This window comes from Acipenser ruthenus, chromosome 18, assembly GCF_902713425.1.
Source record: "Acipenser ruthenus chromosome 18, fAciRut3.2 maternal haplotype, whole genome shotgun sequence".
NCBI lineage: Eukaryota > Metazoa > Chordata > Actinopteri > Acipenseriformes > Acipenseridae > Acipenser > Acipenser ruthenus.
The window spans coordinates 29,500,504-29,525,623 of NC_081206.1; the positions used below are offsets into that span (position 1 = coordinate 29,500,504).

The following is a 25,120-nucleotide window of genomic DNA, read 5'->3' on the forward strand; positions in this document are numbered from 1 at the left end:
CCTCTTTTGTGTCACTCACATCCAATATGGCTCCGGAGCAACGGAGACGCACAGTTCCCTAGAAACGGAGTACACACACAACGTTGCCTTTAATGTCGGATAAATAACAAAACGACGAGATTTGTTATGAAAATGCATATTCTGTAGCTCGATTTACAAGGTAAGATCGTTTCCAAAATATACAATAATATAAATCGATAAACGTATTCACTAGTGTATTTTAATGATATAGGTTGGAGATTACATAGGTATTTGGCTGCCATACATTGTAAATTAATTAAATTCGTTCCTACAAATGCACAGCAGGAAATACGTAGACTAAGGATAGTGGTTATTATATTTAGGCAATACTGCAAGTGAGCATTTTAGGACGCGGTTGATCTTGCCATGAAATACATTAGAACTAGAGACCTTGTAATTATAGGCACCATTTTGACAAGCTAAAGTAATTTAAAAGGAGACCGTTTTCTACGTTCTTTATAGCTTCTGTGCACACTACTTAAATATACTATATATATATATATATATATATATATATATATATATATATATATATATATATATATATATATATATCGAATAGTTTGTTCTGATCTTTCTTTATAAACGTATTGTATTCTTTGTCACCACTGTCACTCTGTGAATTAACTTATTCCTGCGACTACCTTCTCAGCAGAAATGGGTTACTGCAAGCAACACTCACTGCAGCAAAACACGTCTTTTTCAGGAAACGCTTTACAAGAAGTATTGTAACCTGAGGGGATAACATAAATAAAATACATAAAAAATACGTTTATAACAATAACAACAGCACCTACAGTGCAATACCATTAACTGACAGTATGGGGCACTACAAGGATGTACTGTATTGAACTGAACAGCTTACCATCAGTTTCAATTGTATCTATACTAGACTCATACTGAGTTGTAGTGTGATGCATTGTTTGTTATAAAACTATACAAGTATCAGTGTTAGGCCTATGTGAATGAAATGCTGAGAATTTGGATTGAGTGGCATGACATCCGAAAAATCAGCAGGAAGAACAAAGAAGAAGAAAGGCAGAACAGTGTGTACAATAGGAGAAGGGGTAACACTGCACCAGCAGATGCGCCAGTAGCGTGGGTACAATGGGAGTTCAGAAATGCCACTACAAGAGCCATCATTGGGAAAGAAAAACAGACAGTGGCAACAGAGCCATGAAAATGAAAATACACAGACAGAGCCGTGTGCTCACAGTAACTGGAATTCAGTCCCAAACTGGAGTCCAGGTTACTCTGCAATAACAAGATGTAGGCTTAATAGTATTACTGTAGTATCTATTTTATGACAAGTGTACCATTCGCTTTAATTGGGATTTGGAAGCCCAATGACAGTGAATTGCAGAGAGACTCCACTTGTTATATAAAGTAGAAGAACAGTATACTTCTTCATCTCCAAGGTTTTGCATGATACACCTGAGATGACTAATGCTGGTTTTATTATACTAAGATATGAAATGGGAAATGCATTCAATAACAGGGGAAAAAAAGTACAAGCTTACAAATACATTTCTATAGAACCACTAGAACACAGTCTCAACTGCTTGTACTTCATACAGTTTTTTATAGAAAGCTGAAAATCGGCTCCAGTTTTGTACTCTTTTTACCTGCAGTGCTGCTTGTTTTTTTTTTGGATTGCAGTGAAGTGTTACATTGTTTAATATAAAAAAAAATAGATACCGAAATAATAAAAACCTGGATAAGATTTAGAATGTCACGCTCCTGTAGTCTTAGTAAGATGCGATTTAAAAGGCCTGTTTCTATGGCAGCCTTTTGAAGGTCTCATAGAGCCCAATACAATTATAGAGCTCAGCTAGGCATGTAGAACCCTGTACCTTTCAGCAGAAAAGATGCCTCTGTGTCTCAAATGAGCACCCATTTTAGCACGGATTTACACTATATTTAAAAACCACAATATTTATTATTTGTGCAGCTTAGTATTAATGGGCCTGTGGACTGTTGTGTATGGCTGCAGTCTGCTGTAAAGGTGTCCCATTCCTAATCTATTGCCAATTATACATTTTCACTATTTTGTGACATTGGTAACCCTTCATGATGAGCATTTTGAGAGTTTCAGAATCTACTTAAAATTGATGTTTTTCTGACTTTCCTTCATTCTCATTGTAGTTCATAACACCACCCCCCTTAAACAACATATTTCAGGGAAATTCAAAATGACGCAAAGTGAAAAGCAAAAACAAAATGGAAATGAAGAAATCATTAAAGAGTTGGTAAGTTCTGTTTATTTTTTATATTTCCTTTCTGTGTGGTGCTGTCTCTTACATGTTATCTTATTATCTTAAATAGTTCTGAACATATAAATTGTGATACCGTTAGACGCACCTACCTTATCAAAAACTATATATACTATACTATATAACTATGTATGTATCGATACTGTCAATAACATACCGTAGTCCCTTGTTTGATTGATTTTGCTTTTGAACTGATACGTGTTTGTAAAATGAATGCTTGGGAAATGTCTTGGTTCTTAACAGTGCACTGGCAATGGGATATCCTATGAGAAGGTCTCCCAGGAAGGTGAAGGCGTCACTGTTCTGGAAATGTTTTTCTCGGGGTATCCCCGCATGGTGGGACTTTCTTATTTTCCGAACCTGACCACCCTAATGCTGGTAGGACAGCACATTCAGAAGATTGAGGGGCTGCTCTCCTGCCCACTGCTCAAGGAGCTTTGGATTATCGAGTGCCAGCTGACTGTGAGTGGAGCCTTTAGTAATTTAGTGCATGGCGTTTCCACCCTCATTATAATTCTGGAAATGTTATGGGAAGAGCACTGGGATTACTGCATTGCTTGTCAGTTTCTTCTTTTGTTTAAGCTTTGCCCCCCCAGTGGGATATCCCAAGGATTTGTTCTATTCCCTGAGAGCAACCCTACTTTCTCAAGCCCAGGCAAATGACGTCAACTATTTCGCTGCACTCTAATCATGTGGTTAAATCCCATGCTGAGGCTTGTAATTTATTGCACCAGAATGCTGAGTGCAGACACAGTTAATAATCCCAGACTTTCAATGCGTAAAATAAGCATTCTGGCTGCCTAGAATTGAATAGTGGCTTCACATATACACTATACGTACAGTAGTGGCAAATTAAAGGGACAGTGCTAGATCTCCATATTACACATTTAAAAAATGTCATTTTTTGTTTTTTGTTCTTATTTGTACATAGAAAATTGCTGGTCTTCAAAACTGCCTTCGGTTACAGAAACTCTTCCTTTATGACAATAAAATTAATAAGATTGAAAACTTAGAGCTGTTGGAGAAACTAGAGGTGCTTTGGCTTAACAACAACCAGATTGCAGCCATTGAGGTAAGACCTTCATTCATTCAATAATATCCGTGTAGCATTTTGTATTTTAATATTCAGTGGTTCCCATAGGTATTGACTCACCACTCTTCAGTGTTATTTATATTGGGCAATACCGCCACCCTGGAGTCTTATTGTGCTTAGAAAACAGGCAACTGTTACGAAAAAAAAGACAGAAACAAGCTTTGTGGTTTAAATTAGGTGGTTCAAGAATATCTGTCCAGGTGAAAAGGCTATGCCGGTACTTTTTATTTCCTGGTCATCTATTGAAAGTTAATATACGCCCCTACCAAGGGTACTAGCCAATGAGATGCCAGGAAATAAAAAGCCTTGGACTATAACCATGAGGTCCTGACTCCCAACTATGAATCCAATCTGGATTGAGTCAAAAGGGTTGGTGTAAAGAGACCTTTATTTTTTCTTTCTCTTGTTTATTTATAGGGTCTGACAACACTAAAAAACTTGGAAGAATTAAATCTGTCTGACAATGCCATTGAGAAAATTGGTAAGTTTGAAGAAGAATCTGGAGTTGTGGCAGCGTGGTAGTAGTCAAACCTGAGAATATACAGTTGCTATAGCTTGATTAGTAGAACATTTGTTAATGGGGATTTAAAAGAGCTTTGATCGCATGTAATATTTTCCCTTTGATTTCCTGCAGGCCATTGCCTTGATCCAAATGAACTCCTCGAAAGGCTAAACCTTTCTGGGAACAAAATATGCTCCTTTAAGGTTTGTGAGAAAACTCTTGCAATACCTTTTTTTTTTTTTTTCCTTTTTTTTATCCCAACATGTTTCCAGTTACAGTTTCTAAGAAAATCTATGTAGCTCAAGACTATAATGCAAAATATATATTTTGTATTTATCTAATAAGTGTTCATATTTTATCTTTATTCTCTGTCTTCATAACCTTTAGATGTTAAGTAAGTTGATGGCAATTTTCTTCAGTGATTTAATTTTAAAGGATTCATTTTTGTTACAGGAACTGACACACTTAGCAAGACTGCCTTGTTTAAAAGAGCTGGGTTTAAAGGATCCACAGTACAGCCTAAACCCGGTGTGTTTGCTGTGTAACTATGCTACACATGTGCTGTACCACATACCCAAGCTACAAAGGCTGGATACATACGATGTGTCTAATAAACAGATTAAGGATGCAGCAGAGGTAATGTTGTGTGGGATTTAGCAGAGAATGATGATTAACTGGGGAGGGGGGTGGGGATAGCATTGGTTTATATTTGTGCAAATAAGTTCAGAAGGAATACCTGGGAAATTGAGAGGGTGGCATTTTAATGAGGGGAGTGTTGTAAAGAAGGAGGACACTGTAAAATGCTTTTGCATAGATCTCGTCATTGATCTAGCTTTGGTGAACTTGCTTTCACAACTAGTTCTGTCGGCATTTTGCATTGTTAATCAGAAGTGTAAAACAAGTGTAAAAACACTTTTAAGTGTTTCATCATTTGGAAACGTCCGTGTTGTTTTACAGCAATGCTGATGTCTTGCCACACCATTCTGCACCATCACATCAGATTCATGTATTTTGCCATTAACATTATCTCATTATTATAATGAGATAATGTCATGTTTCTGTTTTTTTATTCTAGTCTACAGTGATGAAAAAGATGATGTATTATAACATGCGAGTGAAGACCATTCACCGCCGACTGGCAGAGATGCTTACAAGACTCGTGAAACAAAGAAATCTATTGCAACAGCGTCCGGTGGAGCAAATAAGAGCTCTGAACTTTAATCTAAAAGACGTAAGTTAAATAAGAAAGCGCAGTGCAGTATAATTTAGAATATAATTTAATTGTTTATTAGGAACACAGCACTAATGCTAAATGTAAATACACTGTTTACTGTATACTGTATCTGGAAATGCACATATGTATAGCATATAATGTAAAATATAAAGCTCTTTTTGCATTACTACAGCTGAAAGTAGACTGCAGACAGAGATACGCAAGGACAGGTGGGTTGCTGTTCCTGTATTAGTACCTCGTGACCTGCACTCATATTTTCTAAACTCTATATCCATAGTGCTGACATTTGCTTAGTGTACCGCTTGAAAAAATGAATTTTTAAAATATGTTATTTATAGATGTGTTTTTATATGATGCATTTTCTTTTTATCCTCACAACAGCTGGAATGTGAATTATCTGAGATCCAAACACCTTCCAAAAAGTGCAGTAGCAAAGAGTCCCCAGACTCCAGGGACGAGCAGAAATGTGTGACAGAGGGATCCAGTAACAACAGCAGCAGTACTGGGGACAGCGTGGGGGATCCCTGCCTGGAGCAAAAACTGTTCCGGAAACTTGATGCCATTAAAGACAGGCTTGCATTCTGGAAAAGAAAGATGGATGAGTACGACCATGGGGCAACCCTTTTTGTTTGGGCACTTAATACTTAATACAAATACTGGACATTGATAGATACCTAATTGCCTAATACAGGATTCCCACAGAAATGTGTTCTCTCCATAGTCCAAGAACATTGTTACCCTCATCATACCCATTGCATTTTCTATGCTTGCACTAGAACTAGAAGTCTAGATTATATCTGCTTTCACGAAATCTGAATAGAGCAGGGCTAATACGGGTCTACAAAACCAGCCTAGATACAAGCCCTAAATAGTAGTCAGTAAAACTAAGTCAAATATTATTGTAGCACTATAAAAAAACAAATGAATACACTGTCAGACATTGTCATTTTTTTTTTGTTTGCAGAATAGAGACGATCTACCAGCAGGAGGTAACAAGAGCCAATGAGTCTAATGACGTGATGGTGCGATTTCTGCTGATTGAGCTGGAAACAGTGGGAAATATTCGATTTGAAGAAGGCTCCACATCTGATGTCTGGTAAATTTAGAAGTAAAATGCTCTCAACTCAACAGCTAATGTATTATTACAAATCCATTGCTGTAGGTCGATAAAACATCAGAACTGTGGTCTAGTGCTCTTATGACTGAGCTATTTTCCCACACCATAATTGTTATACTCAACACAAGCATATGCATTTCAAACCCATTTGCATGATTATTTTGCTTTTTCCCCTCTAAAGGTTCAGTTCCTGCTATGACTTAGTCCTCTCCCGGTTCTGTGCATTGGATTTCAAGGCTTATGGAGTTACAGGAGTCAAAATAAATCGTATAATCAGGGTCCATAATCGAATTCTGAGACTCCGATTTGAAGAAAAACTGCACTCTCTTTTGGCAAATGAGGAATCGTCCATTTTCTCTCAGTAAGTCTGCCATGTGTGTTTAAAATGCCTTTCCACACCACTGGAGCTTGTGATCTTGGTTTCTGTTTTGATGGATTTCAACAGCAGATTATGTAACGTGTGGCAATTACTTCCAACAGCTTCAAACTAGTCTGGTTAAAACATCAGATCTGGGGTTAAATAGAGTGTGTTTATTTACTTCAAACAAAGACATTTTCTACATATTTTCCTGTGTAGATGAAACATTTTTTTACTGTGAAATATAAAGCACAAGGCAATTTAAGCTAATTCCCTTCTCTAAACAATGGCATTACTGTTTCTCTATACTAATCCCACTGGTAGGATATTTTGGCTTAGCCAGTCTGTCTTGTGACTGAGTATCTGGCATTGACAGCTGGGAGCTAGCTCACTGCCTCCATTTCTTCAAACAGAAGTCTGTGGGCAGTGTGAATACAGTGCCCCCTGGTGGATAGTCAATAGTTACAGGGGTTCATAAAATGTTAAACAAACAACACAACAATCCCAAGTCTTCCTGTTAGTTTGATGATGGCATTAGTACACCACTCAAATCAACAACTTAGAAACATAATTCACTGTATCATGTCCTTCTCAATTATCCTGGGTATGTTATAAGATATGAACGAATGTTTTAAATTTTACTGTTTACAGTGTCATTTTACAATGCTGCAGTTTGTTGAAATCTGCTTTTCTTGTTTAATAGAAACTACAAAAAATTGCTGGAATACCTGTTTTATGTCTGTGATCCACGACTTCCCAGTGGGAAGGATGAATTATTGCATGTGCTGGAGAATGGATTTAAAACTGCTGACGCATACAAGGTATTTAAAAAATCCAGTGGTTTACCATATATGACATCCACCTCGATAAATATGTGCTGCACTGTAAAATATTACCCTGTGTCGAGGTGTGGATTTCAAATGCGATTGCTTTTGCATTCAAATCATATCAACCTGGGAATATGCAGGGAATTTCATTTTTATGCTTAAGTCATACTGCAGCAACGAAAATGTAGAAATGCACATGAATACTCATGAGACCCATTGAAAAGGAGGTTTTCTAGGATGTAATCTGGTAATTATTGTGCAAACCCACTGTATAAAATGAAATTGCATTGGTAGGATTCCAATTCAAAGTTGTAATGTGAATATTTTCTTTGCAGGCTTTGGGTAAAGAAAGAGCAGTTCCACTCTCCAATAGTATAAGTCTTTGTGAGCAGCCAAGAATAGAATATCTACAGTCGCAGGCCAAAGCCTGGGGAAAAACTGTCATTGATCCTGTTCCATTCAGACATGGTAAGTACATCTGCGTTCTGGATTTATAATGGAAACTGGCACTGTGGAGTAGTGGTTAGGGCTCTGGACTCTTGACCGGAGGGTCGTGGGTTCAATCCCCGTGGAGGACACTGCTGCCTTGTGGACCCTTGAGCAAGGTACTTTACCCAGATTGCTCCAGTAAAAACCCAGCTGTATAAATGGGGAATTGTATGTAAAAATAATGTGTATAAAAAAATAATGTAATTGAATGTAAAAAAAATAATAATAATTTGATATCTTGTAACAATTGTAAGTCGCCCTGGATAAGGGCGTCTGCTAAGAAATAAATAATAATAATAAATACTCCAGTGCTTCTGGTAATAAATATTGAAATTGTGTTTTAAAAATATATGAGCACACACTCGCCCACCTGGGTGCCAGTTAATCCAAATAATAGTATTACAATGTCCTTTCCTGCTTTAGAAATGCAGGTTTAAAAGGCTTCACAAAGGCTTCAATACCCCACTTGCTGCAAGCAGAGGAAGGACATTAAAGGAAACGAGATTGTTTTCTGAAAATAACAAACATTTAGGAAATGTGCAATCACTGAAAATCAAGTGTAGTTGTGGTCCTTCAGACTTCAGCTGGCTGATACAGTAGCCAATCGCACGATTCCAATTCTACAGGATTTATTTCAATAGTTTCTCTCATTGAAAATTATGATATATATTCTTAATGCATTCACATTATGGTACTTTTGTAATTAACTAGTAAGATATTAAGGTAGTGCTACAGTTAATGTTATTTTTTGTAACTTAAACATTTGTCTTTCAAAGGCCAGATTATCGTTGCCAAGGTCTTCCTTGGTCCTAGCGTCCAGGCTCAGAAATCAGAGCCAATTGATCAGGTGAATTACCCAAAGGCTCATTCTGTCTTCCGCACTCGAAAAGTGGAGAAAAACACAGGAACCGGGGAAGATAAAGGTATTGTGTGGAAAAACTGGAGTTGATCTGGGCTTGTTATTCAGTAATCAGAAAGATACTAAGGGTCTGGCAATTTACTTGAAGGAAGCCATTTGTGGTACAAAAACTTATATAAAACTATAAGAAACTAAGGCAAGTAGGCAAACGTTTCACAAGTCTGCTTTTCAGTAGTTAATTGTCCTGTATTTATTACATTTTTTAATTTTGTATTTTATTAATTTTAGAATTGGCCTGTTTTACGAATCAGCATAGGAACTGTGACTGCAGCCTGAGGCAAAGTGAATGGTTTGTCTTTGACCACGAGCTTGTCTTGCCAGAATATATCATTGACTTTGAGTATATCATGCAGGTATGGCAACTTCTTTTTGTTTAACTATCAAAAATAATAATACATAAATGATGCAGTCCTCAGTTTAAACCACACAGATTGCCGAACATCTCACTTTACTAAAATTAACATGAATCTTTAAAAAGATATTTGGTTTTTCAATTTTAATATAATTTCTATCAATTATAGAAATGTATGTATTCTGATTCTTTTTAGATTTGTTCTGAATAATGTGACATATTTGCATCTATTTATTAAGTGGGGTGTAACCACTGTACCTAGCTGAAGAGTTTGCTGAGATGGACTGAAAATGTATTTGTGTGTAATAGAAAAAAATCGAAGTGTCCGGAACTTTCTGCCAAATGCTAATAGGTCCTGTTCTGGTTTCCTCTGGATTAGGACAGGCCACAGCCCCTATTCACCTCCCTGCTTGATAACATGACTGGTACTGGCAGTGAAGACCCGTCGTCTGCGCAAGCAGTGACAGGGTCTACTTCTGACATAAACCTCGATGAGAAAACGATGAACATGGAGCCAGTTATCAAACCTCGACCCAAAATGATCAGCCTGGAGGAAAAGACTGTGCTTGCGGTGGCGAAGGCAAACATCCTCAGTCAAATCACAGTGAGAACAGATTTATACTACAATAGATGTATCTATAGAACTATATATTTCAAGTATGATACATTTTGAAAATACATTTAGTAATAGACATTTTGTATTTTTTATATATAATCTCATTTGAATTACACTAGAGAGTCCATCATCTGGATAGTCAGTTAACCTGAGGAGGATCAAGCTGCATTGTGCTTTTAAAGCAGACAAAGCTAGCCACCTGACCAGACTGCTTAGAGCCCTGCTTGTTCTGGTTACTGGATGGACTTCAGTATAATTGGAATCAGCTGATAGACTTGTTCATGCGTTGTGTTTTAAAGGTTCTGAATCTTCACGGAAACAGTCTGAATAAATTAAAGGACCTGTCTCGTCTGACGGCCTTACGGAAACTTATTATCAGCTTTAACGAGTTCACACATCTGGATGATATTTCACATCTGGTGAGGCTTGTGAATAGAAGTTTTCATTGTTTTTGTCTGTCTGATCTGATTCTGTCCCAGGTGTGTGCGAATGACCTATTCTAGTGCAGAACAGGCATTAGCATACTTTGCAGATATAAAACAGTGCCTGTAGTTTTATATTAGTCATTTGATTATTATGTTTTACAGCTAATATACGTGACACTCGCCTGTTTTTTCACATGAATAATAAATATATAATACAAATGTTTGATAATATTGATAATTATTTCCTTTTAAATTTCTGTTTAATAAATGTTATTTTTCAAAATGTTCTATTCCATGTACGCACATAGGTATTTTTAAATGAACAGGTTTATACCTTATGGTCTTTTTCACAATTCAAGATTTAATGAGGGATGTTAATATGCAGCCCCATTTAGAGTATGTGGATGCTAGCTATAATCGAATCCAGACCCTGGAGGGATTGAGAGGGGTGCACAAGCTAAAGCACTTGGATCTGAGCTGGAACCACCTGACTAGAGACAGAGATGATATCGGAGTCCTCCACAAACACGCTCCAGCACTGGAGTACCTGGACATCAGACACAATCCCTGGCACAAAGCAAGTACACCAGAGTTTCCTAAATACTGTGGATTGAAACCCTTGCCAATGGCAGCTTTTATTAAAGTGTGGGCAATGTGCTATAAAAATCCTTTTAAAATAAAAAAATAGAAAGCCCTGACACAGTTTTGACTCTTTATAAAAATGTTTTGAACCTTCATTATTTCAATCTAGTTAAAAGAAAAATGGCAAAAAACAGTGTTAGGGCAGCCAAAATGTTTTAAAAGCATTAATAATTTTAATAGCAAAACCGCAACAATTAACAATTTGGCTTAACAGTTGGAAAAAACACTTGAAAGTTGGGCAAAAAAAAAAAATGCAACATACCCTTCATAGGTAACCTGCGTAAACTACTACTATTTACTTAGTTACAGAAGCATAGATTTAGCATTATATATTATTATATAAAAAATGTATTTAACTGGCAAGGAAATTCGTGAATAAGTAACTACCTCTTGTACACAGTTACATATTCATGTTGTTGAGGCAGAATCACTTGGATCCTTTAAGACCCAAAGTGACAAAGTTCTGAGATCAATCAGCTACTAGGAACAGGACAAGCTTTGTACATTTTCTTTAGTAAATATAATGCCTTGGCTAAATGTTATTCAAAAACATGTCAGCCCCGTTCAGACTAGACACCTTTCGTTTCTAAACATAAAGCTTGAAGCTGCTTGCAGTGTGCTGCACTGTAAAAGAACACGTGTTGCCCATCCCTGTTAGTCTGTACAGGGTTCTCAACAGCTGGAAACTGAATTCTGTTCTGCTCTCTTTCTTCAGACTGGATCCCTGCGCTTGACTGTAATAGGGCGACTGAAGACACTGGCCCACTTGGATGGAGTGCTTGTCAATGAAGAGGAGGCTGCATCGGCTTTACGAATGGCTGTTGGATTCAGAATTACTCAAGTAGGAGAGGATTTCTTTTGAATATGAGAACGATTATGAACATGCATGCCTGTATCCAGATCCAGCTTTAATCTTGGTATACAGCATTAACACATGTCTATCGGGTAAAGAGCAGCACATTCAAATGACATTATGAAGTGTATAAAGACATTTTAATACAAGAATAAAAAAATGGTAACACATGAAATCACGATACCTATCACACTACTGCACAAGAAAATATCATTGTTACCTGCTACAGAGTTAAAATAGCTTCCAAAGCAATTCTTTCACAGGAACTATATAGAGATTAGGCATTTATGTAAGCAGCCTTCATTTCCTATTTGTTTTACTTTGAGTTTTAAAGTAAAAGATCACGTAATTTGCCTCATTCCTCTCTCCCACTATGTTTGTTCTAACATACTTTAGTCATATGCACTGGCCCGTACGTTTTTGAATGTGCTTTTTTCCCCAGGGTTCCCTGTTGGTTCACTCTCGGACCGATCGAGCCCGGCCACGCAGCCTCAGTTTACTCTCATCGGCCCAAATACTGACCCACCTCAGCAAAAACAAACTGGGCACATCTGCTGAGTTAGAACCAGGCTGGTACACGAAGGTGAGCACCAATAGCTACACACTGCATGGCTGCTTTAGAGCAGCCTGCTACCTCGAGAAACAGCGCTTACACTTTAGTTTTTAGAGGTTTAACTGAATTTTCCTGCTATTACACATTTAGATCACTGCCCTTAACCTTGACGGACAGAAACTGGTACGACTTGTCAACTTGGACAAACTGCAGAACTTGCGTTGGGCATCTTTTAATGACAATGATATCAGCAAGATTGAAGGCCTTGAGAACTGCCAGCAGCTTGAAGAATTGTCTTTAGATGGAAACTGCATTTCACGGCTGGAAGGTTGGATCATACATGACAGAGATTGGGGGGAATGTTCTGTTTTGTTCTCTTTGAAAAATACTGTAAAGCCGTAGATATGTGCGAGCCTTTTATTATGGGTTTTTCACGTATGAAAAAAAAACGCAAAAATTTTTGGCACAAAACAAATTCCACTAACAATACGTACTTCGTATCCTGCAACAGGTCGCCAGCATTTCTGGAGCAAAATAGGTTTTATGGTTATGATTCGCCAAATATATTGGTCGCAAATATTTATGGCTTTACAGTAATCTGCCCTGGTGTTTGCAGTGAAAACTTTAACTTTTTATTTTTACTAGTTTTTAAATATGTGACCCTAGTTTCAATAACAGCATGTGCTCTTTGAAATAAACACTTAAAAAATTGAGACACTGGGCAATTTTAATGTATTAAAAGTAAAGTTTTTGTGTCTTTCAAAGGAATTTCAAAGATGACCAAATTAACCCAATTCAGTCTCAATAAAAACCAGTTGGTCTGTCTTAATGGAGAAATCCTAGAGAAACTGACTCACCTTCACTACCTTTCTGTGGAAAACAATAACATCCAATCATTAGAAGGGGTGCAAAAGGCATCTTCATTGATCGAATTTTACATCGGAAACAACAGCATAGCTACAAACCGGGACATCCACCATTTAAAGGTAAAAATACATTCATATATGTAATAATGTTTGTTTCTATAAAGCCGGTGTACAGTCAGCCAGAAGTATGGTACTGTATTTGAAACATAGCTGGAGCAAGTGCAGAAAGCAGATACGAATTTATAGGGTAGAAAAAATATTTCTACTACAGTCTAGAAATACATATCTGATTAAAAACACACATACAAACTACATACAGGTACTGTGAATGAACAATACAATACTGCATTTAAAACCCATTTCAGAATATTTTACACACCCCTGTTCTTCTTTTTCTATTAAATCACTATATGTTTCTTTATAGGGCCTAACTAACCTTATTATCCTGGATTTATATGGGAACCCTTTAATAGGAAATCAAGAAAACTACAGGCTGTTTGTCATATTCCACCTGCCTGCGCTCAAAGCCCTGGATGGAGTTGCTGTGGTAAGTGTGTTTCACAGAAACCGGCAAATCTGACAGCTGCTCAGAGATCTCATTTATAAATGCAGGATCATATTCATAGAGCACAGTTCTATCCCTGATCCGTTCATATTGTTTGCCTACCGAGAAAGAAAAAAAAAGCTAAAACACTGGCATTGTTGATGTTGTTTTAAGGAACTGTCTGACTCTGAGAATGCAAAGGATGCGTTTGGAGGCAGACTGACACCTGATATGGTCGCAGAGAAGCTGGGGCATTCAAATTACACTGACATCCTTCAGCTGGACTTACCAGCATCTTCAATTAGGTAAAAACAAATGGTATTAACACAAAAAGATTAGTGGAGAGGTTTTTTAAACAGAATGCTCTATATGTTTTATTTGCTTTAGAAGTCTTTCCACTCTCTGGTTCCTAGGACTGTGGACCTTTCTCCAGCAGATCTGTTCAGGCGTTTACGAAGCATTAACTTGGAACACAACAACCTGACCTCTTTCAGTGGCCTCATTTTTCTTCCTAATTTAAAGGTAAGTTCCCCTGCCATTTTCCTGCCTGTCACCTGTTTTTTTAATTGCTGCTAGAGACCAAACATGTGAAAACTACCTTCAACTGACTCCAAATCCTACTATAATAATAGACCATTCCAGTGTGTCCCTTGCTTTGCCTGTAGAAGGTTATGCTTGCTGGATTTATTGGAGAATCGCATAATCACATGACCCAGAGGAGACACAGTGGTTGTATTATATTGTAAACATATTTATGATTTTGTTTTCATTGGTTTTGTTTTTAGGTTCTGTGTCTCAATCATAACCATATTGATTCCATTCTGCCCAGACTTAAAACACAAGCCCATTTAAGTAACAGGCAAATGCTGTACCAGAAAGTGAACTCCAGTGGCTACGGGCAACAAGGACTTTCAAAAGGCACCAGGTATCCACTCACCTGCACCATCCATCATTGCACATGGCTAGTTCAAAGAAAATGCAATACTTTACTATTTCAGAAGGTGGCAGTGTTGCATCAGAACTAATGTGCTGAACTGGCGGTATTGTGTGAATCCTGAATTAGGTTTAGAATGTACCTGATATTCTTTACCTCTTAACCTCCATCCATTTTGTCGTAGTCACATCAATCTGCAAAGCCGCCTGTTTCTGTTGCCCCCAGTCTGCCTTTGCTGCAAACAGTCTATAGAAGAAACATTTAGAAAAGCCTAATGTAATTGTTTTCAGTGAACATAATGTATTGTTTTAAATCCTTCAGAGATCCAGTGCCCATTGAAAGTTTGGTCCCAATAATGGAAAGTTTGGAGGTGCTGCATTTAGGGTACAATGGGATTTCAAGTCTTGCTAATCTACAGCTCAGTAGGCTCACACATTTAAAAGCACTCTTTCTACAAGGTACGCCTTTTTTTATTTAAAAGTTAACTAATTGCTTTCAGATTGCAGTTAGTCGGTTAGCATCAGACCACCCATATACCGTACCCTTTGTCTTGTAAAATGCATTGTTTTTAACTTTTATATTTCTTTCCATATTAAAGTATAAAAAAAGGATAGCATGTGCTGAAGGACTTCATAAATAGTTTCTTAAAAGAAGAAAATAAGAACATCTGTCAGCAATTATCTGGAAGAACTAATTGGTATTTTTTGCAACATTATCGCAGCAGAAAAAAAAAAAATCTGTTCATTTTGAGTTCACAGGTTTAATAATTTATTCTATGCATGTCATCTGTGATCAGTAAGACAGTGCAGTGAGTGAACTGCTAAATTGTACTGAAATAACAGACAGCTGTAAGAACTGTAAATATATAATGAGTGCCGTCAAAGAGAGTGTAGTGCCTTGTGTTCTGCAGTCTTTGCTTGTTATGTGGCTGACTGTGACTGTTTCTTAAAGCCTACAGTGTATCTTCACACTGTGTAACTCTGTGAGTAGATGGTATGCATTGTGTACAAAGGGCTGTACATGCTGTTTGTTCCAGGTAATGAAATCAGTCAGATTGAAGGACTGGAGGGGCTGCAGTATCTCCGGGAGCTGGTGCTAGATCAAAACCGGATCAAAACAATAAACGAGACCTCCTTTATAGGCCAGGTCTCTTTAGTGGAGCTCCATCTCGCAGAGAATAGGATTCGAGAACTGAACAACTTGCAGCCTTTGATGGAGCTTCACAGACTGTTTCTGGGAATTAATAAAATACAGGTACAGTATAGCGCCTCAGGGCTCCAGAAACAGCTTTGAATCCATAAAGCCACATGTCTTAACTGTGTTATAAATAGAGATCCAAAATGAAGACCAGAACAATGTCATTCACACAATCCAACCTTTTTGTAAATCGGAGGCTTCTCTTTTTCATCATAGATGTACATTATTTTAAGTGGAAGTTTCTGTTGGGTACAAATCTTATAGGAACATTTAGAGTTAAGTACAAAATGACGGCTGGATGCATGATATGTAAAGCATCACTGAATTTCTGGGAATAAGGGAGTTTGAGGCTGTTTTCACTCGCCCTTCTTAACCTGAATCAGAAGCATGCCTGGAGGTACTTGAATGTAATTTGGTCTCATTTGTTCATAGTTCAGTTCTCACATGCTTCATTTCTTAATTGATGCCTGTAGAAATATAACAAAGATGTAATCAAATCATGCCGTTTATGTCCTTTTTCTAAGAATCTGTTCTCATGCTAAAATTTGAGTAAAAACATAAAAATATATATTTTGAAACTTTTATTAATTAACATTGGATCAGTGCAAGCAGACAGCATGCATATACATTTTTACACTATAATAAAAACACACAGTATAGTTTGATCAATTTAAAAATGTGTATTCAGCATCCTGGAAAAAGTGTTTAGGGGTGGGACATTTTTTGCAAGTTTTATCCCACTCAGCACTCTTGCTGACTAAATAAAGATTTTAATAAGCAAGATATCCCATAAAGGGCTAAAAAGAGGTATCTCATTGAATATCGTACCAGCCTTGGAGATTTTTGTTGGGTTAAAATGCAGAATCCACCGAGTAATTTTGCATCAGGAATTAAAAAAAAAAAAAAAATCTTTTTTTTAACCTATTTTAAAAGAAGATGCTTATCTATTCAGTGATACCCAGATATTTAGAAAGTACGGTAAGCGGTCTGAGTAGTGGGGTAAAAAGGCAAAATATGTTGCACCTCAATGACCGCAAACTATCAATTTTTTATTCAGATGTTAAGCAAGGAAGATGTTATTGACCTGTCTGTGAAGAACAGACTTAGAATGTGGTATAAAAAATGTATAGAACCAATTATGAAAAGGGGTTCTAAAAACTCATCTTGTCTTCTTGCAATAGTTCAGTGCCAAAGTAAGTGTTACAATATGTCAGATAATTAAACTTCATTGTTATTGACAGTTATCAACTGTCAAACACATGTCCTTGAATCTCAAACTGAAAAGCACAGATTCTGCTCATATATTCCGATTCTGCTTCATTATTCATGCTGATAGGTTTATTTCAAAGCAACTGAATTTAGTTACTATTTCAGGACATATCAGAACTGGAGAAACTGGATACTCTTCCAACACTGATAGAGCTTTCTGTTGTTGGAAATCCTGTAAGTATGCATTTAAGAGCGTCTGTTAATTAGACACGTATGAACCTAGCATTTTGTTTCTGTGGTTCATTCATTTATATGACTCGCAATATGAATTGGTGTATTTATTATGATTTATTATTTTATGTTAACCATTTGGGATAGGATGCCAAATAGAAACTGTTTAAACTTGGCACTGCAAACCGTTTTTAAAACGTTATCAAGAATGTGTCTTTTAAAATGCCAGATTTGAGTGAAGTAATTCATTGAAATTATAGAACAACACACACTTGGACAAAGAGAAAGTACAAAATGATCTCCAAAACGACCACCAAAGAACTGGTTATGATAAAGAGGGAGTTTACTGGGTCAAGTCTTCGTGAGAATACTAAATGAAAAGAGTACGTGATCGCTTGTCTGTTAATACTTACACTGGCTGCTGATCTGCTCTAGATTAAAGTGATCTAAAACAAATCCACTGACCAAATGGTGTACTGGTTGTGGTAGAAACCATTGGACTGGGTTCAGAACCCATCTGGCATCAAATCATCCTAGAAATATGACAAATGTAAAATGTTGAATGTTAGATATAAAAACAGTACAGTGGGACAGATACATGTCTCTCCCTCAGGGTATGTAAATCCTACTTGGTAAGAACAAAATGCCCTTTGGAAGAGTCACCCCAGCTGTCAGCTCAAAAGCACATTGGGGCTTGGGTCTATATTGCTGTAGAGACCACTATGCCAGTGAGAGGTACAGAACACTGCCTGCTGGTCACACTTAGTGTAATTCATCCTGTGGTTCAGAAGACAGAATTCTCTGAGAAGAGACATTTCAGCTGTGTTGGAGAGTGTTGCCTTGAAATTGGAACAGCTAAGCCCAGTGATTTATAATGGGCCCCTGTGAGGTCGTGCCAGTTTGTCTATGTTTGGTTCCTAGAGTGATCCCGGGTTTATCCAAGGTTATCGTACAAGTAGATATCTTGTCTTGTCTCCCTGTTAGATTGCACGCAAAATGATGCACCGCCCAGCAGTGGTGCTTCGACTTCCTGGCCTTCAGGTCCTGGATGGGATTGCAGTGACCGTGGAGGAGAAAACTCGAGCTGAACTGCAGTACATGGAGCTACAGGTACTGTGAGCAACTCAGGAGTTGTGTGCATAGTGCATGTCATTATTTAAGCATGCCCCATAGTTTAGCCACAGTCATGCAAGAAAAACATCAATATATCCTGCAAAAAAGCATCTGACTTCCAACCTAGCATGGCTGTTATATGACAGTCATGTGACAAGCACACACCTATGTAGTTTTATACACATTCACATAAGATGTGCCACTGGGAGGCTTGATTTTTGTTTTGTGTTGTTACAGTTTACTGAAGCAAAATGCCTCGTCTAGTCAATATCTAAACTGAAACTCTGTTCCATACTTGTTTGCCATGATCACAATTCGTCATACTGGTCTGATGTAGTACTAAAAATTATTGGTAGGTGGCAGTGGTGAACTGTCACAAAGTTTTCCCCCATAGAAAGTAATGGGGGAAAAAAATGATCAAAATTGCAATGCAAATTATATTTATTATGTGTTATTACTTTTTTTCATCTATTTTCAATATTTCATGCATGAAATGGTTAACACTCTACCAGTACACTTTACTTTACTTTACTGCAAATGCTCAATGTTGATCAGTTAAATTGCTCGGCTTCATTATTACAGCATTATTTTTGAAGGGGGTCGCTCTATTTTCCTGTTGCAATAAGCCTTAAATCCCCCAAGGGTTTATTTGTATAAATCTTGATATGATGGCAAACAATGTCAAGTTCAAACAAAAAAGTGCATTCCAGCTACTAATATAAGAGAGCTCTTTAATATATATATATATATAATATAGTGCATGTCATTATGAACTGGATAGATAGAGATATATATATATGTGTGTGTATGTATATATATATATATATATATATATGTATATATATGTATATCTATTGACATAGTGAATTACAGGATGTTAAGCCTTGCTTCATCTCACTGATGAGATGAAATCTCTCCTCCCGACGACGCATCAGTGGCTTTGTCCCCTATTAGCTTGGACAGAATCAGTCTCTCATCTCTCTAAGTAGATGCAGAAGTATGGCAGATAACAGAGTCTGGAAAAGCTATGCTCGTTAAACCCCTTTCTGTTCCGTCTGTCTAGCTCTCATGTTAAAGATCAATAATGTATACTGTATATTCAATACCTGCATTACCCTGAAGATGCTTATGTTTTGCTGATATCTTTATCACCAGTAATATTTACTAATAGAATCCAATCCTATTTGATTTGAAATGTTTTTTAATCTTTTCCAGCAAACAAACAAAATGTGGCAAAAAAGAGGGTTACCCTTAAGATACCACCTGTTTACAGGAGGATACCAGCAAACGCCCACAAGATTTTGAAAGCTGATTGGTAGAGATATGAGTAAATACAGGTTATAAATACTAGGAATCTTAGCCTGACAATATCAAAAGTCAGTGCTTTGGGCTGGACAGAGTAATAGTATCACTGGTTTATGTTTGCAGTACGTGTCCCTAAAGGGATATAAAAATGTTTTTTATTATTGTATTTATTCAATTTCTTAGTGTTCCCCAATTACCAACCCCGCATTAGACATAAACACATGCCCGCCTGGTCTCATGCCCGCCTTGGCAAAAGCGGCCCCATTCCGTGTGACCAATGTACATCTAACGGGGGGACTTCAGCAGTTTCTGAGCTCTGACCTCTTCCTGCCCCATGACTTAGAGGACTCACCGCAGCACGAAACGACCAAACGTAAGAAGCCTCAGAGCACCATTCTATTGTGATTTATTGTTATTCTGGAAAAGAAAATATATATATACAGTATATTATATATATATATATATATATATATATATATATATATATATGATCAGTAAGTAAATGATGATTTCTAAAGTCATGTTTCCCTTCCTCTTTTGTTTTAAATAGACACATTGTTGACTCACACGTTGTTGTTTTGCAGATAAAAAGCAGAAGCACACCAGCGGGATAATTTCAACCAATTCTCGGAGCCTGCATGCAGAAATTGCCTTCAAGCAACTAAGAGGTGGAACACATTTTCCACCCACAGCTTTAATGCAGCAGAATGCTGCTTCTCGTCTAAACTACGCTTATCCTAACGGCCAGGAACAAGAAGGAAGGTATGAAATGTGGTGTTTAGCCTTCAGAAAACAGCTTTTACAATTTCTATTAACCTACGGCTTAAAACAGATCACTAGACCTAGTACACTGACAAAAAAGAAGGTCAGTCAAAAAGGAAGGACTTTGTTTGATGGTGTATGTTGGGGCTTACTTACCTTAGAATGATGCTACTGGGTGGACTAGATCAATGATAAAAAATAAGTGTATAAATCTGTATAAAGTCATCAGTATTATGTTACTGAAGTGCAGATATATTCTCCACTTGTGTACTCCTATTTATATCACGTGCATATATAAAACAATATGTTTTCTAGTTTCTAGCCTACATTTCCCCATGGCGAACTACAGTATTCTTTCTCACCGATTCACTGACCCATTAGAAAATAGCTGACCCCAACACACCTGTTGAAAATGCCTAGTCCCAAAGCTGTTCCTTCAAACCAGAGGAACAGATGAAAATCTGCTGGGGGCAAGGTTGGGGCAGCTCAGAACCGATATTATAAATGAGCATATAATCTGTATTTCAAGAGAGCACCAACTATTGAATACACATTAGCACAATGTATAAAGCAATGATAAAGGGATTTAACATTAAAGCCAGATTAATTGAGCTTTTAAAAATGTATTGATGTGTTGTTTTTAATTATTACGTCAGTAGCTTGTATTATGTTAAGGGCAAAGTTGTTTTAGAAAAGTGCGATCAACTACTGTATAATACTCTCAGTACGATATCTATCAAACTCGTTTGGTGTGTTTAATTAACAATGCACCAAAATAACCACTTAGTAGTTACACATTTTTATTAGGTTGGTTTATCTTTCATATGCTCCATAGATTAATAAACAATTTATATTATGCAATAAAAAAGATTCTGTGTTTTAATTCCAGTTTTCTTTATTTATAAGGTTTAGTTTTCAAAACAATACCCTTGCTTATTTTTTTTAAAGTATTTTTACTTTTTGGATAAACAAAACTGAGTTGAATGACCTACATATTTTTCTAACCCTTATTTTAGGTTCCACAGTAATAGCGCACCCAGACCTCCACGAATGTAGTTAATATGACATGGAAGATGCTGTATTGGTGAAGTGGTTTTAATGTGATGTAAGTACAACAAGAAAAACAAGATGTAAACTCTGGAAGAGGAGACCAAACTTGTACATTTAAAAGAAAAACATTTGTATACGTATGATTATGGTAGCATGCAGGAGGGGAAAAAAAAAAATGTAATAAATTATTTCCTGCATTTCAAGCAATTTACTGCTGCAGCAACAAAAGAATATGCCACCAGCAGCCCTCTTTTCTAGTTTGTGTTAATATTAAGAGGTTTGAATTAGTCAAATCAAAATGGGTTCTTTGCTCACTGGCTTTGTCATTAGAAATGATCACTTTTAAAGGTCAATGCTTTCTTCACACCAAATATCATTTCTGCTTGATATTCATATATGTTCTCAAAAAAAAATCAGCACACTTCTCGATGGTATAAAAATGGATCTTGAAATTGAAGTGTGACTGCATGAAAACAGGCATAACATGAGTGTTGAGTAAAGCCTTCCATGGTCATGTAATCTTGGCACGTGTGGGATAAATTAGTTGTGGTCAGCCATACAAGTGGTTTGAGTGACAGGCTGTCTGAAGTTGCTGTCTTGTGTGTTTTCTGGCAATAGCAGAAAAAAGCGGAAATAAACCCCATTTAAAAACAGCCACAGGTGCTTGGCCTGTATGCTGTGTGCCAGTGGGTCAAATGGATACCCAACAAATCAATTGCAAGCGCAGTTTTTATTTCTTATGTCTTGAAATACACTCCTGCTGTGTTTCTTTGCATCGCATCACTGTTGTTCCAAACTTTCCCTTTGTGATTGGTAATAGGGAATGGGGTGGCATTCATCCCAAATGGAAAAGAAGTCAAATGTTCCCATGGTGGGTAACTTGCAAGATCTTTATTTATATGTTGTAAATATTTTAACAGACCTATCAAGCCCAAAAGACACATCCATGTAACAAGTTATGTTTCTTTGTTGAAATAAATGTTTGTATTTTAGAAATACATATTTTCTTTTCTTTGTAACAAAGCTGTAAGACTCTTTGCACACTTTTAAGCATTTTAAGGTGAATTTACTGTTAATTTGCTGGTATTTTCTAACCACACATAAGGCAGGTTCCTGGCACTGGAAATGTCACAAGCGTGAAAAGATCCTGCTGATAACCCGGACTGCACTGTGTTTCAATGCATATATAGTGAAGTCACATTGAATTGAGTTCAATGCACTTTAAAAACAGGTTTAAAGATGTAGTGAAAAGAGACAACCACAAGATGTCCTTGCTTCACTGCCTCAGATTCAGCAAGCCTCTGGTCTGCTTGTAGAGTCGGAAAACAAATTCCTCTTCAAGACTGGAACTTATCCTAAAAAAACACACTGAAGGAGGCACTTACCAAAACATGTTTCTGCTTGACTTCGTTTCCTATAGTTTTACCTTCAAATTCCGATTGAGCGTTTTGAAGTAAGGAATGATTTCATATCTCTTTGTAGATGGGGCCCAATATTTGTTCTACTATAAACCTGTTAACATTTTTTCAGCCAGCTGAATTAAAGCATTACGGCAAATGTGCTATTGATGAGAACCACTAAACAAGAGAAATGCAAAAATGATCAGTGATGGTTTTTGAAATCCCTTGATGAGACTCCTAAGGCATGTAACCAGAGATACTGTGCTGTAGAGTCTCAAACCTCCTAGAGTGTACGTTGAAATGTGCCATTTTAAGTATCTCAATAATTACAGGCAATTTCGTTCACTAACCATCTTTATTCAGTTTAAATGGACAAAAGTTGATTCCCCCCCCATTCTTGATCATTTGTAAGTACCTGTGCTTTTCTAAAATGCTATTTGCATAAAGACCATGAATTATTCATAGCTCCACATGAGAGAGTGCAAACACACAGCTTGGCAGGGGCTCAGATCCCTGTGTGTCTAGCACACGGCTCATAGCTAGTTTAATGGGATGGAAAGTGACAGGTTATCGTTTCTGTCTTCCTGCTATGGAGCTTGGCTTCTGACAGAATTCACATTAGCCGTCTGCATTTTATCATCAGTCCTGTTTTCACTTGTTTTATCTGTGGGATACTTGCCACTGAGCCCCTTTGCCATCTCCAGTCATTATTGCAAACCTGCTAAAGTTAAAGAGATGAGCTATTGCAAGTAAAACCTTTATATGAAAGCCCTGTTAATAATAAAAGGTCTGGATGTTTTTCCCCCCATACAACCTACTTAGTGTTCATAGGAAATAACTACAGATTTGTGACATGCATGTGAATGGAAATGGTACTAAATGAATCATGGGTTTGCTTTAAAATGTTCAACAGAAAAAGGTAGCCTTGTTTATCTTGCAATTATATTTGACTCAGTCTTAAAAACAAAGCCCCTAATACACAAAGCCATTATGATTTTCATAGTAATTGCTATTCCTAAATCCCTTTGTATTCTGACATGAATCTGCCATTCCATAACAATGAGAACAAGAAAACAACAAGCTTTATACTGATCTGCCTTGCTTGCTGAAAACGTCCCATGGTCTGTGCAGATACTAGGGTATAAAGGCTCCTTGTTATTGGACCACATAGGTTTCCTGATCATGTGAAAGCAGATTTGAAAAGGAGCAGTGCTATTGTTATTGTACAGTTTTTTTAAATGCCATATTTACATATGTTGTTTATCAGGTAGAGATTTGGTGTTATTGATGTAAAAAAACAAAACCAAAAAAAAAAACATGTTGACAGAAACTGCAATTTACATTCAAATGAAACATGATTGTCTGTGTAGGGGCTTAAAATAAATGTGTTTCTGATTTGATTATACACCAGGAATGACTTTACTGTGATTGCCACATTTTGTTGTATTATTTTTTTTGTATAAGGATCCATGCAGAGAGCATTGCTTACTTGAATTTAAAGCTTTGCATGAGGTTAGCACCAATTTAAGACAACAAGCAGATAGTATGGGGGGATATAAAGGGGAACCTGAAAATGTAGAAATCTTGTTATGTTTCCTGTTCGACATTGTCATTGCGCTATTGTTGCAGTTTGTGATTTCCAGGTACTCAAAGCCATGTTGCACACAAAGACATCAGCAGCTTTCAAACCACAATCATTCTTTTCCCATCACACTGCTTGGAGAGAACAGGTATTTGCAAACACTGGGGTCATTTGCACTGGAACCACCTATTTGTTAAAGTGTTCAATCAGTCTGAGAAATGCATTTTCTGTTAAAGACATGGACCAGTGAGAAGTCAAATTAGTTTTGCCATTAAATGTGGGCATTCAGGGTGAGTAATCTGAGATGGAGTCAGAAACCCCAACGCCTTATAACATTTACTTGGCATAATCAGTGAAATGGCATTTATATTTACACAGAGTAGAGCTTTCAAAACCAATCTGAAATGTAACAACCCAACCTGTAAACCATTTCAATTAGAAATAAAATGGAAAAGGCATTTTTTCTTGTTGTTAAAATGTTAAATACAGTCAAATTGCCACAAGGATAAAAAAAAGAGGCCATGTAACAATTTCTTGGATGCAAAATAATGTTATTTTGACTATGAGTAACTGTATTATTCAAATAGTTACATTTCATTATTTACAATACATACTCTTAGATGGAAAGTTATCAAAATGTTTGCAATATTGCA

General features: G+C 36.9%; 1 protein-coding gene across 2 annotated transcripts; it reads left to right on the forward strand.

Annotated features, from left to right (window-relative positions):
• On the forward strand, positions 1-24,290 carry LOC117407872 (leucine-rich repeat-containing protein 9-like). Of its 2 annotated transcripts, none has more exons than XM_058991928.1 (33): positions 1-160; positions 2,167-2,270; positions 2,538-2,756; positions 3,226-3,366; positions 3,805-3,868; positions 4,022-4,092; positions 4,343-4,525; positions 4,965-5,120; positions 5,505-5,725; positions 6,088-6,219; positions 6,422-6,601; positions 7,302-7,419; positions 7,761-7,893; positions 8,691-8,837; positions 9,062-9,186; positions 9,565-9,789; positions 10,101-10,220; positions 10,612-10,803; positions 11,584-11,709; positions 12,164-12,304; positions 12,425-12,602; positions 13,040-13,260; positions 13,565-13,687; positions 13,859-13,989; positions 14,098-14,206; positions 14,470-14,609; positions 14,940-15,076; positions 15,655-15,872; positions 17,190-17,258; positions 18,240-18,365; positions 19,857-20,046; positions 20,258-20,435; positions 21,452-24,290. In XM_058991928.1, exons 2-33 carry the CDS (start codon positions 2,214-2,216, stop codon positions 21,489-21,491), a joined length of 4,611 nt encoding a protein of 1,536 aa, XP_058847911.1. In that variant the 5' UTR covers positions 1-160; positions 2,167-2,213; the 3' UTR covers positions 21,492-24,290. The 2 variants fall into 2 exon arrangements, with proteins under 2 accessions (XP_058847911.1, XP_058847912.1); XM_058991929.1 differs by having other exon boundaries at positions 2,203-2,270.
• The last annotated feature ends 830 nt before the right edge of the window (positions 24,291-25,120 follow it).

What these genes read in the sequence shown, in the direction of transcription:
- LOC117407872 (XM_058991928.1), top strand. Translation starts at nt 2,214, where the DNA reads ATGACGCAAAGTGAAAAGCAAAAACAAAATGGAAATGAAGAAATCATT. An exon ending in GACACAATCCCTGGCACAAA is followed by an intron (nt 10,804 to 11,583) that starts GCAAGTACACCA and finishes CTCTTTCTTCAG; the next exon opens with ACTGGATCCCTGCGCTTGAC. An exon ending in AACCAGGCTGGTACACGAAG is followed by an intron (nt 12,305 to 12,424) that starts GTGAGCACCAAT and finishes TTACACATTTAG; the next exon opens with ATCACTGCCCTTAACCTTGA.